The sequence below is a fragment of the Balaenoptera borealis genome (assembly GCF_965194805.1).
Source record: "Balaenoptera borealis genome assembly, chromosome: 2".
Classification (NCBI taxonomy): Eukaryota; Metazoa; Chordata; class Mammalia; order Artiodactyla; family Balaenopteridae; genus Balaenoptera; species Balaenoptera borealis.
The window spans coordinates 77768612-77782506 of NC_138867.1; the positions used below are offsets into that span (position 1 = coordinate 77768612).

The 13895-nt window shown below is 33.3% G+C and overlaps 1 protein-coding gene across 3 annotated transcripts in view; it reads right to left on the reverse strand.

Moving 5' to 3' along the window:
- KIAA0825 overlaps positions 1 to 13895 on the reverse strand; it is a 366826-nt gene that overhangs the window by 276904 nt on the left and 76027 nt on the right. For all 3 annotated transcript variants that reach the window (XM_082375204.1, XM_082375205.1, XM_082375206.1), the window contains exons 6-7: positions 13211 to 13379; positions 9513 to 10182 (exon numbers count right to left, since the gene is read on the reverse strand). In XM_082375204.1, coding sequence (XP_082231330.1) covers positions 9513 to 10182; positions 13211 to 13379 — 839 coding nt within the window. The remainder of the gene's footprint in view (positions 1 to 9512; positions 10183 to 13210; positions 13380 to 13895) is intronic.

Consider the following 13895-nt stretch of genomic DNA (forward strand, 5'->3'; position numbering starts at 1 on the left):
TTTCAATAATTTGTTTACAATTATTTTCATTCTTCTCTTAATTTGTTACTTATATTTTTAACTAGACAATTTTTTTTTCCAAGTTAAAAAATAAGGGTTTTAAAATCTCAGTATTTTAATCTTCTTTTTAATTTTTAAAACTGTTACTGAATGGTTAATAAGGAATATAAATCTCAAGCTGACTTATGACCCCTCATGAGAAACCAGTAAGTCATTTTTATCTACCATCCTTAGTTTTTGAATGTCATAACTAGAGAATGTGGCTGGTAAAATATTCTTTCCACCTTTAGGAAGAACACACAGGTGTTCTAAGGAGTCGATAATTGAGGGCAATTTAGCGTTTGCTAATTGTTGCTGCACGGAAGCAAAAATATTACCCAAACTAAACTACATCCACTTTATCTTTTAGGGAATATACTTTCCACCTTTGTTGCTTTAGTGTCTTTAAAACAAAGATTCAGAGGCCTCTGAACATTTAATGGTGAATAATGGGGTCAGAAAAATAGAGCCATGCAGCAGAAAAACATTTTAGGTAAATAAAGATACGTGCGCATATGCATAATACTACATATCTACCCAACCACGTAACGTACACCCTCCCCTCATACACATCCAGTCATTTTTCTCACAGTTTTTAATCAAATAAATAATTTTCACAGATGATACAACCTTTAGTAGGAAGAATTTAAATACGCCATCAACTCCTTAGGGAAAAAATTCTAGTGTGAGACTTTTCGTTTATTTTCTTATGAGGCACTGAGGTATAGTGGGAAGATACTTCTACTCTTAGTTCCGTCTCCAACTTGATTTGTTAATCAGCCAAAATGCCGTAGTTTTTGTCACCCATAAAACAAGAACTGGAGTTGCTGCACTGCCTAATTTCAGACTGGTGGTGGAGCAAATATAAATTAAATAAAAAACCCCAAAATGTGGAAGCATCTTGCAAACATATCACTAACATGTGGGATTATTATTAATTAATCGTAAAAAGGATCTTAAACCTAGCAATAATTGCTTCAACTATTTCAGTAACTTAATTACTTATAGCTTAACTCTGGCAAAAGTCTTATATGTAAGCAGATTACCTGCTTCTCTAGGAATAAAATGAGAGCCTCCTCTAGATATTTGTTTATATTAAGTAAAAAATTAACATTATTATTTTCCTTTTCATGTGTTAGATGGAAAGTCTTGGATTTTTTTTTTTCCTTTCCAAATTTTTCCCAAGCAGAAAATCCAGTGATGTAGCTTTGCACTCTATTACTATCATAGTTGCTTCCAAAATCCAAGTTTGTTTAATTTTATATGTAGAGAATAAGTATATGTGTTACAATTCCAGAAAGTCCAACACAAAAATCAGGATCTGTGGCTCATGGGAATTACTCTTCAAATTATAAAAGGGTTCCTGATCTTGCAAGGGATTTCATTTAGCAAGAGAAAGAAAGACAGTATTTAAGAGAATAGGCTTGGTCATAATTCAGAAATGGATTTGAATCCCAGTCAAGGTACATCCTAGCAGTGGGACTTTGGGAAAGCTCTTTAACTTATCCAACCTCAGTTTCTGCAACTATAAAGTAGGGATAATATCCAAATTTTCAGAGATGTTTGTAAGAATCAAATGGTGTATCAGTGCATAAAGTGCTTAGCATGGTGCATGGCAAATTAAAAGGACCTAAAAAACAGTATCTATTATATAACTGATTTTATATATTTGTAAATAGATAACAAGGAAAACTGAAGATGATCAATGAGAAAATATTAACAAAAAATTAATGGTGAATTCATGTTCTGAGTAGTATCCTTTGCAAAGTATATACTTTATTCAGGTTTTTAGTGCAAAATAGAGCCTAAGCTATTTGTGCCTTACCAAAACTCAAGAATCAGAATGGCTGGGAATGACTTTTAACACAGAAAACACTATCTTAAATGGCATGAAAAATTTGTCCTGTCCTGCCTCTTATATAAAGGATGAAATAAAACTAAATAGTTCTAATTTTCACCCTCACCTTGATGGATCACCCTGTGTACTTCTACTGTAGAGAGACAGACAGTACAGAAAGGAATTAGACTGAGTAGAGAACATCCTCCAGGCTCAGAAAAAGGGAAGACAAGCCCGTTCTCTCTACTGATGGCATGGATGCCCTAGCACATTCTAGGAGAAGCCTCAAGAAGGCTCTGAACATGCCATGTAACCGAACTTGCAGGAGGGAAGGCTTTAGAATCAATTACGCCACAACCCAAATCACGTTTGACTTCCTTCACATGCTGAAAAAAATACTAAAATTATTTACATAAGTTTAACATGTACAATTGTTTTCATATGGCTCATGAAATTCTTACCCACAGACTCTTAGGAAAAGATCACTCACTCTTCCATGCTTTATAGTCCTAATTCTGAGGTTTTCATTTTGTTCTTACTTACAGAAGGGTTTGTATGGATACAGAGACACTTTTTGAGAAAACGTATTTCGTCCATGCCTACTGTCTATAGCATTGTAGAAATGAGCTGGTTCTTCCCCAGGAAAAAACACAAGTCTTAAATCCCTGCTTTGCCTACTTTAAATACATGCCAGAGAAAAGGCATACGAATTTCTTTTCAATCAACAATACAAAATAATATTGTATTTCCAGTTCTTGCCTGTGATCTTAATTTTCAATGATCTGATTTAAAATGCTACTAGAAAAAAAAAATTGAAACAAAAAATAAAACAAAACAAAAACAGTTGGTTGTAGGATCAAAGGGGAAGCCCAAAAAAGAATTTCTAGGAATCACTTCAGATGTCAGCTGGAAGGAGAGACTCTACTTCCTGTTTTTGCTTAATCACGGACTCCCCTCTTCACCCTCCCATCCTCATTAAAAATGCAACTGTAGGAAGTGGGCACTTTCCATACTGTTATTTTCGAGTTTCACTTGGGGAGGAAAAATCACACAGATGAAGATCTAAAGGACGTTTCTGTATTTGTTACAGTGGCATACAAAGTCACACACTTACCCAGCTAATACATCTGTACTGTCAGTCAGCAAAGAAAATAAATGTGACAGTTTCCAATGATAAATCGTAGGTATAAAAAATCTGGTTGTGGAATGATTTCCACGTCACAGAGTCAGAATAAGTTTAAAGTTAAAGCTTAGATATTATCTAATATAACCCTTTCATTTTATCAATTAGAACGATATGAAGAGGTTAAGTGACTTATCTAAGGTCACAAAAACAAGGGGGTGGGAGATTCAAGACGAGCACCCTTGACCCTGATAACTGTACTTTTCTCCTTCTGAGAGCAAGTACTTGTAAACAAGGAATATACCAGTATTTCATTAAAGAATAGCAAGTATGATAAAACAGTGGGGAAATAAAGCTAATCAACAATATCATTTATTAGTATTTTCAACAACGGTAAAACAAAAAACCCTGAAATTGTACTATTACTTTAAAGGAATTTGTGATAACTGAATAAAGATATAACTTTCTCTTAGGAATTTTTTTCCCCGTTACTGTTTTGTATTACTTGAAATTCCAGCTTCTACTAGTGTGGGGTTAGAAAACAACAAGCATGACTGACATCAGAGATCTAATGGAGCTCTTCACCTCTGTCTCAGGAGCACAATAGGATCAAGAGATGTGGTATCATTCTAGGAGGCTTGGTCTCTTCTGTAACAATACCATACAAATGCTTCTTTCTGTACACACTTTGCATGCTGGCCTCAATATACTTCTTTACATTTCCCTGAGATCATCACTCAGCTAGTCAGAGCTACCTGAGGAGTAGGAGAGAAATTAGGGTGATTTTGACTGGCCTACTTTCCAATTGTGATCTGTGCCTCCTTAGTCAAAATTCTGCCTTTATCTTGGCTTGAGGGTCTTCTTTACTCTAAAGGATCTTTTCATCCCCAGAGGGATTCTGTTTCCCCTACCCCCAATCTTCCTTAAACAAAATATAAAGGAACTGGGAGAGGGAAGGGGTAGAGGTCACCAAGTTTCAACCTCTCACCCACTGGAGATCTTTAGAAACCTTCCAAATACTCAAAGGCATGTATCATACACTCAAGTCTTTCCCTTTCAAGCTAACAATAACCTCAAGAAAAATTCAGAGTAAGATATACAGGGGACCATGACATTTATCCTATGATTGAAATCTCCTAATTGCATCGTTTCATATCAAAATACAGAGAATTTATCTAACTAAAATTTACTACACATAAACAATCCTCTTTTTCAAGCACTGAGAAAAGTAGCAATATCTTTTCTTACATCCAAAGAAAATACAATTTTAAAAGTAAAAGTAACTCGATGACTTAATCACTTAAAAGAGTATCTGTAAAAATAATATTATTCTTTTCTAGAATATATCACCAAATCACAAAGAGTCTATAATATTTACATTATAACATTATTTCACCATTTTCTTCAAATATCAAAACATAAAAATAGACACATAGACCAATGGAACAGAATTGAGAACCCAGAAATAAACCCTTGCATATACGGTCAACTAATATTTGACAAGGGAACTAAGAATACTCATTGGGGAAAGGGTTAAATAAATGGTGTTGGGAAAAGTGGATAACACATGAAGAAGAATGAAACTGAACTGTATCTTACAACATACACAAAAATTAACTCAAAATGGATAAAAGACTTAAACCTAAGACCTGAAACCATAAAACTCCTAGAAGAAAGCATAGGGGAAAAGCTCCTTAATGTTGGTCTTGGCAATGATTTTTTGGATATAATACCAAAGGCATAAGCAACAAAAGCAAAAATTAATAAGTGGGACTATATCAAACTGAAAAGCTTGTGCACAGCAAAAGAAACTATCAACAAAATGAAAAAATCTATGGTAGGGAGAAAATATTTGCAAACCATATATTTAGTAAGGGATCAATATACAAAATACATAAAGAACTCATACAATTCAGTAACAACAACAACAACAACAACAAAATCCGATTAAATAATGGGCAGAGGACCTCAACAGACATTTTTCCAAAGAAGACATACAGATGGCCAACAGGTACATGAAAAGATGCTCAAGATCACTAATCATCAGAGAAATGCAAACCAAAACCACAATGAGATATCACCTTACACCTGGCTATCATCAAAAAGGCAAGAGATAACAAGCATTGGTGAGGATGTAGAGAAAAGGGAACCCATGTGCACTGTTGGTGGGAATATAAATTGGTACAGCAATTGCAGAAAACAGTATGGAGGTTCCACAAAAAATTAAAAATAGAACCACCATCAGCAATCCCACTTCTGGAATATATCTAAAGGAAATGAAAACAAGATATCAAGGAGATATCTGCACCCCCATGTTTGTTGCAGCATTATTCACAATAGCCAAGATAAGGAAACATCCTAAGTGTCCATTTATGAATGAATGGATAAAGAATATGGGAGATTGAGATAGGTAAAATGGACTATAATTCAGCCATGAGAAAGAAGGAAATCCTGCAATTTGCAACAACATGGATGGACTTTGAAGGCATTATGCTAAGTGAAATAAGTCAGACAGTCAGACAGAGATAGACAAATACTATATGATATCAGTTATATGTGAAATCTAAAAAAACTAAACTCATAGAAACAGCGTATTACGGTGGTTACCAGGGGATGGGGAATGGAGGAAATGAGGAGATACTGGTCAAAGGGTACAAATTTCCAGTTAGAAGATTTATAATTTCTGGGGATCTAATGCACAGCATTGTGATTATAGTAATAATAATGTATTACATACTTGAAAGTTGCTAAGAAAGTAAATCTTAAGTGTTCTCACCACACAAAAGTAATGGTAATTATGTGACATGATGGAGATATTAGCTAATACTATGGTGGTAATCGTTTTGAAGTATTAAGTGTACAAATATTAAGGGTACAAATCAACACGTTGTACATCTTAAAGTTAAACAGTGTTATATGTCAATTATATCTCAATAAGGCTGGAAAAAAGAGACGTGTATATACAAGGTCTGCTTAATATATCTCAGTAGATCACAAAATAAGCATTACGAAGTCTTCGAATGAGAAGACTGTGGGATAGTTCAGGGGAAAGTAAAACAATGACAACACTAAAGTAGATTTAGCATACAGAGGATTCACAACAGTGTTCTTAATGGAATGAGCTATTTCCGTCCTGTTCTTTTAGGCAGTAGAGCACAGTTACAGTCAGGGCATTGCAGTCAGACAGACCTGAGTTTATATCCTGGCTTTACTTTGTAACCTTGACCAAATTACTTAATATCTCTATGCCTTAGTTTTCTCACTATATAATAGAGATAAATAAGGGTACCTACCTTGTTGGGTGGTTAGAAGGATTAAATGAAATAATGTGTTGCAATGTCTGACCCAATAAATGCTAACTCTTGTTACTTAAGGAATGTCTAGAGTTTCAGGCAAAATATCAAAGACTTGGGCTTCCCTAGTGGCACAGTGGTTAAGAATCCGCCTGCCAACGCAGGGGACACGGGTTTGAGCCCTGGTCCGGGAAGATCCCACATGCTGTGGAGCAACTAAGCCCATGCACCACAACTACTGAGCCTGCCCTCTAGAGCCCTCATGCCACAACTACTGAAGCCCCCGTGCCTAGAGCCTGTGCTCCACAACAAGAGAAGCCACTGCAATAAGACGCCAGCACACCACAACGAACAGCAGCCCCTGCTCGCCGTAACTAGAGAGAGCCTGCGTGCAGCAACGAAGACCCAATGCAGCCAAAAAAAAAAAAAAAAATTGAAGACTTGGTGAGTGTAAACATATACTAAAGACAATATACAACCCATTCAAGCCAATTTAGATTTTATTCAAATAGGAATATAAATTATAAATTTTATTAAGTATTTATAAATTATTATTATTTTGCTAATCTCAAACTGTATTTCCTTAATAAATAAAATTTGGTCATTGGGCTAAATATTAGTGGAAAATATGATTGCTCTGTTAAAAGTTAGTTTAGGAGTTCTCACACAGCATTAACAGCAGTTACTCAGTTTTCTTCCCTTTACCATGTCTAGCTTAGAAACCTTAAACACGGTAGCTGCTAAATGCCGTGCCTGTGGCAGGTACTCGATACAGCAGAACGGAACTGATTTTCAGGCAGCCTGCTTGAACAGTGCTGTTTGAAATTTCTTTTACAAGTGACAAAGAATTTAATTTTACATTTTGAGACAAGACCCAATAGTATGGTGGTTAAGAACATGGGTCTTAAAGACATAAAGATCTACATGTGCATCCTGACTTTGTGCAAGTGACCCAAGGCAAGTTAATCTTTCTAAGCTTCTTTCTTTGTTTATCAAATTGGGATAATAAGGAAAGGGATGCACTTAGTACAGTGCTTGGCACATGGAAAGCATTCGTTTAACAAGTGATTTATACCAAAGTTCAGATAAAGCAGCTTGAGAAAGATCAGTGCACTTGGACTTGTGGAAAGTGCTTCAAATTTTGGTGTAAAAGCCAACGCACATAGTTCTCTCTCACAAAAGGGAAAACACCTCAATATCAGCCCTAAAGACTCCAGAGCAACTTACACATATTTTTAACCATATGGATCTTTTCTTCTGTTATAAACTAAACTGTATTTAGCACATATAAAACTATCATGTTGAAAGTACTTTACAAGTAAGCATAAACTTTTTGAGAGGACATAAAAATTACAGAAAATAAGTACACTTATGAAAATGCATTTAAAATTTATGTAATAATTAAAATGAAAATCTATTTACTTTGAGCAAAATTGTAATGTTCCTAAATTAACTGATTTTGTATTCTGCTGTAACCTAAACTTGGCTGATGCATCTCTGTTCTGTGATGTGACACAGCTTCCTGAAGAAAATAAAAATTCTAAGACAAAACAGTAAATTATTTGAAAATTCATATATCATATTCATATAATATATTCATATTCATATATCAGGGCAAATTGGTATTATGGTATTTTATTAAGGAAGGTAAGTAAAAATATAGTGAGTTATGGAAATTTTTATGAAATGATCATAAATTCAAAAATAGCAATTCACCAAATGATAATTTTCAAATAATTAAAAAATATAGTTTATGAACCTATGTAGAAACATACCTCAGCATTCTATGTAAAGCATGAGTAATCATAATTTTCAAAATAATCATATTTTTTACCTTAATTTTTCTTCACTGGTAGGAAATTAAAATGATGACAAGAAAAATTTATTATATCATAATAGATTCTTTTATCTTTTATATTTTGAATAAAATTAGGAATCTTCAAATCCTCTTTTATTATATATATTCTTATAGGAACAACATTAGAGGAACTTTAAAAATCAGCTGTAGTTAATGCTATGCTTCCATACCAATTATAATATAGAATTTTATAATTAGTATTTCATAATAGGGCCATATTGGCATTGGCTGACTAAAATATTACAATTTTAAACTTCCAATTTTCATTAATAAAAATTTCAACAAGTGTTCAACAATTCTTTTTACTTAATAATGCTTCAGCTCTGGAAGATACAATGGGTTAAAAATTAAACTTTTCTGTTATATATATATATACAAAAAGTTCCACCCAATAATTTATGTGATTAAAAAACTGAAAGTCTTATTGGTAATATTTCTGACTTACATTTCCAATATCTTTAATAATTTAAATGACAGGAAAGAACACACTTCTATTACTATACTTACAGAAAAAGAAATGCATAAGAGAAATGTGTAGTGGAGAATTTCACAACATTTATTTTCTGATTTATTTTCAAATTTGCAATTAAGTTTAACCAAATAGAAAAGTTAGAAAATTAAAGGTATCAATACTGGAGAGGGTGTGGAGAAAAGGAACCCTCTTGCACTGTTGGTGGGAATGTAGATTGATACAGCCACCATGGAGAACAGTATGGAGGTTCCTTAAAAAAACTAAAAATAGAATGACCATATGACCCAGCTATCCCACTACTGGGCATATACCCTGAGAAAACCATAATTCAAAAAGACACATGCACCCCAATGTTCATTGCAGCACTATTTACAATAGCCAGGTCATGGAAGCAACCTAAATGCCCATCGACAGACGAATGGATAGAGAAGATGTGGTACATATACACAATGGAATATTACTCAGGCATAAAAAGGAACAAAATTGGGTCATTTGTAGAGATGTGGATGGATCTAGAGACTGTCATACAGACTGAAGTAAGTCAGAAAGAGAAAAACAAATATCGTATATTAACGCATATATGTGGAACCTAGAAAAATGGTACAGATGAACCAGTTTGCAGGGCAGAAATAGAGACACAGATGTAGAGAACAAACGTATGGACACCAAGGGGGGAAAGTGGTGGGGGGGTAGTGGGGTGGTGGTGGTGGTAGGATGAATTGGGAGACTGGGATTGACATGTATACACTAATATGTATAAAATAGATAACTAATAAGAACCTGCTGTATAAAAATAAACAAATAAAATTCAAAAATTAAAAAAAAAAAGAAAATTAAAGATATCAAAAGGTTTAAGTTAAACCAAACAGAAATGTAAAAAAATCACTAACCCAAAGCATGCACTGCTCCTCTATGCCTGCTGGAGCTCTTGCTTGTTTTAATCACACGGACAGCACTTTCTTTGAACTGCAGCTCACAAAAATTTTCAAGAAATTTTGCCATTTCTTCTGTAACAGTATCCAGGTAAGTTTCTTTAATGAATTTCACTGTTGAGGATGGAGCTAAAATTTCACGTAGTATGTTAAAATCCTCTTTTATCATTGAGTATAACTTAAGCATTGTACCTTGGTATCCATCAGCCATTATGTCTAAATTTGCTTCTCTGCTGTAAGAAGGAAAACAGTTCTGCAGAAGTTTAGTCAACAGTTTATTCTGTATGTTTTGGTACTTGATTGTTACTTCTGATTCTGGATAAAGAAATAAGAGTCGTTGTATGCATTGATTTTTCAACAAAATTTTTTGCTGTGAATTGTTTATTTCATTGTGGGTTTGTAATCTGCTCACTAAGAAGCGTCGAAGATGTAGTCTTATATCATCCCATATAGACTTTACATCCATAGAGGAATGATCTTCAACAGAATGAAGAGAAGTACTAGAGAGGAAATGGAAAGATGTTCCACTTAGAGTGGATGGGAGGGAAACACTGCTGTGGCAGGAGAGGTCCCAAAGTAAATCCAATACCATTTCTTCTTGATTTTGTTCATTCTTCAACAAATCTTGCTAATAAAAGTAAATTATAATGTTAGAGATGTGATTAACTATAAGAGTAGCAGGAAGAAATGATTTCTACAATCATACAGAATTTCATAATAATTCATTTCAATTTAGAATCAATACTATGATGTTTTCAAAAAAAACCTTTTTGCATTTGAAAATTAATCTATTCAGACATTTTAGAATATTATCTTTATGGTCTGTTAAATTTTGTAAAGCCCAGGTGATGAACTAATTTTTCAATTAGATTTCTCGACACATAGTTTTTAGCCCTCGTTGTTATCCATTCCTGTTATAACCTGAGCTATATGGAAGCTTTAGCTTAAAAATTCTAAATAAAAATCTATAGTAAAATATTGACTGAAATGTACTCCTAAGATGAAATAAATTTAAGATCATGCCCCTAATTAATACCTAGTAGATAATTTTCATGCCTGAATGAGTATACTTATTATTATAAATTCCCAAATGAACATAGAGAACAGAGACCTTTAAACACAGTATGTGCCTAGGGCTTACTAATAGCTGCCATCCTGAGAAATAAAAGTTAATACATTTAAAGACTTTAACTTTCATTTAAATTCCTTTTTGAGAGTCATGTTAAGAAAGATTTTACTTTGGAAAGTAATCTGAGAATATTTCAGTTCTCTCCAAAGAAATAACCAACTCAAAATGGGAAAAAAATACTCTCAGAATTGTTCCTCAAAACATAAGAAAATTTTTTTTATATTTTCTGTGTTAACTGACAGAAACAATAGTAGGTGTAATTAGGAATAGAAAAGGGACAAAAATTTACTTTGTTTTTGGACTTTGAATTACATGCACAAATTCTCCTTACATGCTGACTCTCCTAATTATGTCTATTTCAGGTAGTACTGAAATTAGCTTATATTCTCTAAGTAGCAACAAGCTGATTATTTAAAAAAAAAACAACAAAAAACAAAAAACAGAAGCAAGGTTCAAGCGGTATCAAATCAGGCCAGCTTGGAAATTACCTATTGACAAAGGTATTATGTGTGACTCAGAAAAATGAACAACTCCTAGACAAATTCCAGGGCTCCCTCTCAGTCATTCTAAGCATTGTGATCTCTAATTTAATGTTCTGTCTGTAATAAATAATAATGCCTAATATCTATGTCGTAGTTTATTATATAAAAAGCATTTTTTGATGCAGTCTCTGACTTCTTCATAATGAAAACTCTGTGACATAGGTACTTAAAACCCCAATTTACAGATAAGGACACTAAAGTGCAGTGTGTTTAAGTTACTTTCCAAATGTCACACACAATAAAGCACAGAACCAAGAATGGATGCCTGGTTTCATTCTCCTCATCCACGTTCTTTCTACTACACTCTGGAGAACCAAAAAGTGAATTGACTTTTCTGAAGCTCCACTTTCTCTCTTCCTTTTTATTTAGTTCTTTTGATACTTCCGGAAAATAAATGTCCTTAGATAGAGTCCAGAACACCAGCATTATGGTAAATTCTATAGAGCAAAGTGGTCATATTAGTGCCTCAGACTTGGGTTTCTCTAAATCAGTCAATAACTGTAAAGAGTTGATCAAGCAAACATTTAAAGAATGATAGATTTAAAACATGTGAACATGTGTTAAGTATGATTGCTTAAATTTTGAAAATGACTTCATACAACTGCCATAATGAGAACCTCTGTTTCTTATTTAGTTAGATAATTAATAAATAAAAGCTTTCTATGGAAAAAAAAATAGATGTATGAAAAAAATTCTGTCAAGATTGACACTTTCAGCATGTAAAAACTTGACAAGGTCATTTAAATCTGGATCTGTTTTAATAATGTGGTTCTTTTCTCAAAATAACATGATCAATTATGTTAAAACACCTAGGTCTGGAAGAGGCCTATCAGTCTAATGAATTTGAGCAAAACTAAGGCGGCCTTTGCCCTGCAGTGAATAGAGAATGACTTATGTGTGACAGATTAAAAGATAATTAAAAGCTTTTGCTTTTAATTAAATGAGAAAGCATCATTATATCAATATTAATGAAATTCATTACACATGGCTCTTAATAGAAATTAAAGGAATAACTATATCCATATTTATTCTTCAAGCCTCCACCTTCAAGAGATAATGGGTGAGAGGATTTTCTTAAAAGAATAAGCCTTCAGGGCACATAATCTTCCTTTCTCTCTCTTTTATTACTTTGTAAACATTAAAGAGACATCTGCAATAATAACAATAGCCAAAAATTATTTTCATCTGATTCTGTCATCCTAACCCATCTACACCCTCAAGATATTTTCCACATCTGCCTTAGTCAATGTTTGATGTTTACACAAGAACAGTGCCTTTTTTCCCTAAATTAAGTTAAAACCGTAGCTACAGAAATCCTGTTTTCTAACAATTGTGCTGTTTCTCTAGTTTTTGGAAGTTAGCTACCCTTGTAGGTACAGGTGTAAGAAAATAAGTATTTCTTATACCACCTCTCTAACATAGAGGGTGGTCAGTATCCAAGAATGACCAATGTAATAATTCTCCATCAATTAACAGTGTCCTATAAATTGCTGCCTTGATTGAAAAGAACTGGATATGCCTGCAGGTTGGGGATGAAGGGAATAATGGACAAGGCTACTTAATAGATACAACTGATGATGATCTTATTGTGCTTAGTAATGAGCACAAGAAAATGAGTAGTTGTGAAGGGACACAAAATGTAATAGATACCAACTTTTCTGATAGACAATCGTGGTACATTTCAGTACATTTTGTGGTGTTAATATGGTATACATCACACCACAAATCCCTCAGGAATTATACTGTTTAATGTCCATTTATGTAAAACCTCATTTTATAAAAATCATAGTGAAAAATAAAAACACATAGCTTACTGGATTCCATTGAGGATATAGAAACAAAACACAAACCCTAACCCCTAGATATGGCAGGCTAATATGGTCAATGGAATAAATATTTACATACAGAAATTGAATGAAATGTATTCCATGTTCACCCACCCCACTCCACTGTTAAAACAAAGATTCTATTTTTTTTTTTTTTACCAGTGCTTTGAGAAATTTTATCATATCTCCATGGGGAATGGATGGTGACTTGGATGAATTATAATTATAATTATTTAGCCATTCAAAACAGTCAGTTGTTGTTCGTAGCTGCACATCTGGACAGTGTTTGTTAACTTCAGACTGTATTTCTTTAATGCAGTGTTCAATGCTATAAAAAAGAAAAGAAAAAATTACTTTGGTAGGAAGTAGGTAATGGCTTTGTCTCATAATATCACAGATCCTGAAATGTTTACATGCAGTACCCGGTGGCATACAATTTACAAAATTATAAAACATTCATATATGAAAATAGTAACAAAGAAACTATATATTTTCATTCATAATTGAAAACTGAATGCTCAAATTTTCTGGCCATTTCATTTCAAATGCAATAGAGGAAACATATCTAGCTACTCAAAGATGAATTAGAAATTCTTTTGTGTTAAATCAAAAATCAAGTACAGATGCAATGAAATAATGATCCTCTTGATAAGCAGTGGACGGAAGACAGAGATAAAATATTCTTGATGACCGAAATCAGAAACATACACTATATACTAATACGTGAATGACTATATAAATTATGGAAAACCTCAATCAATGCAATATTAAGAAATCACAAAAGTTACAAAGAACTTATAATTTTAAAAGTTGTAAAAGATACATGCTATATATACACTGTTAC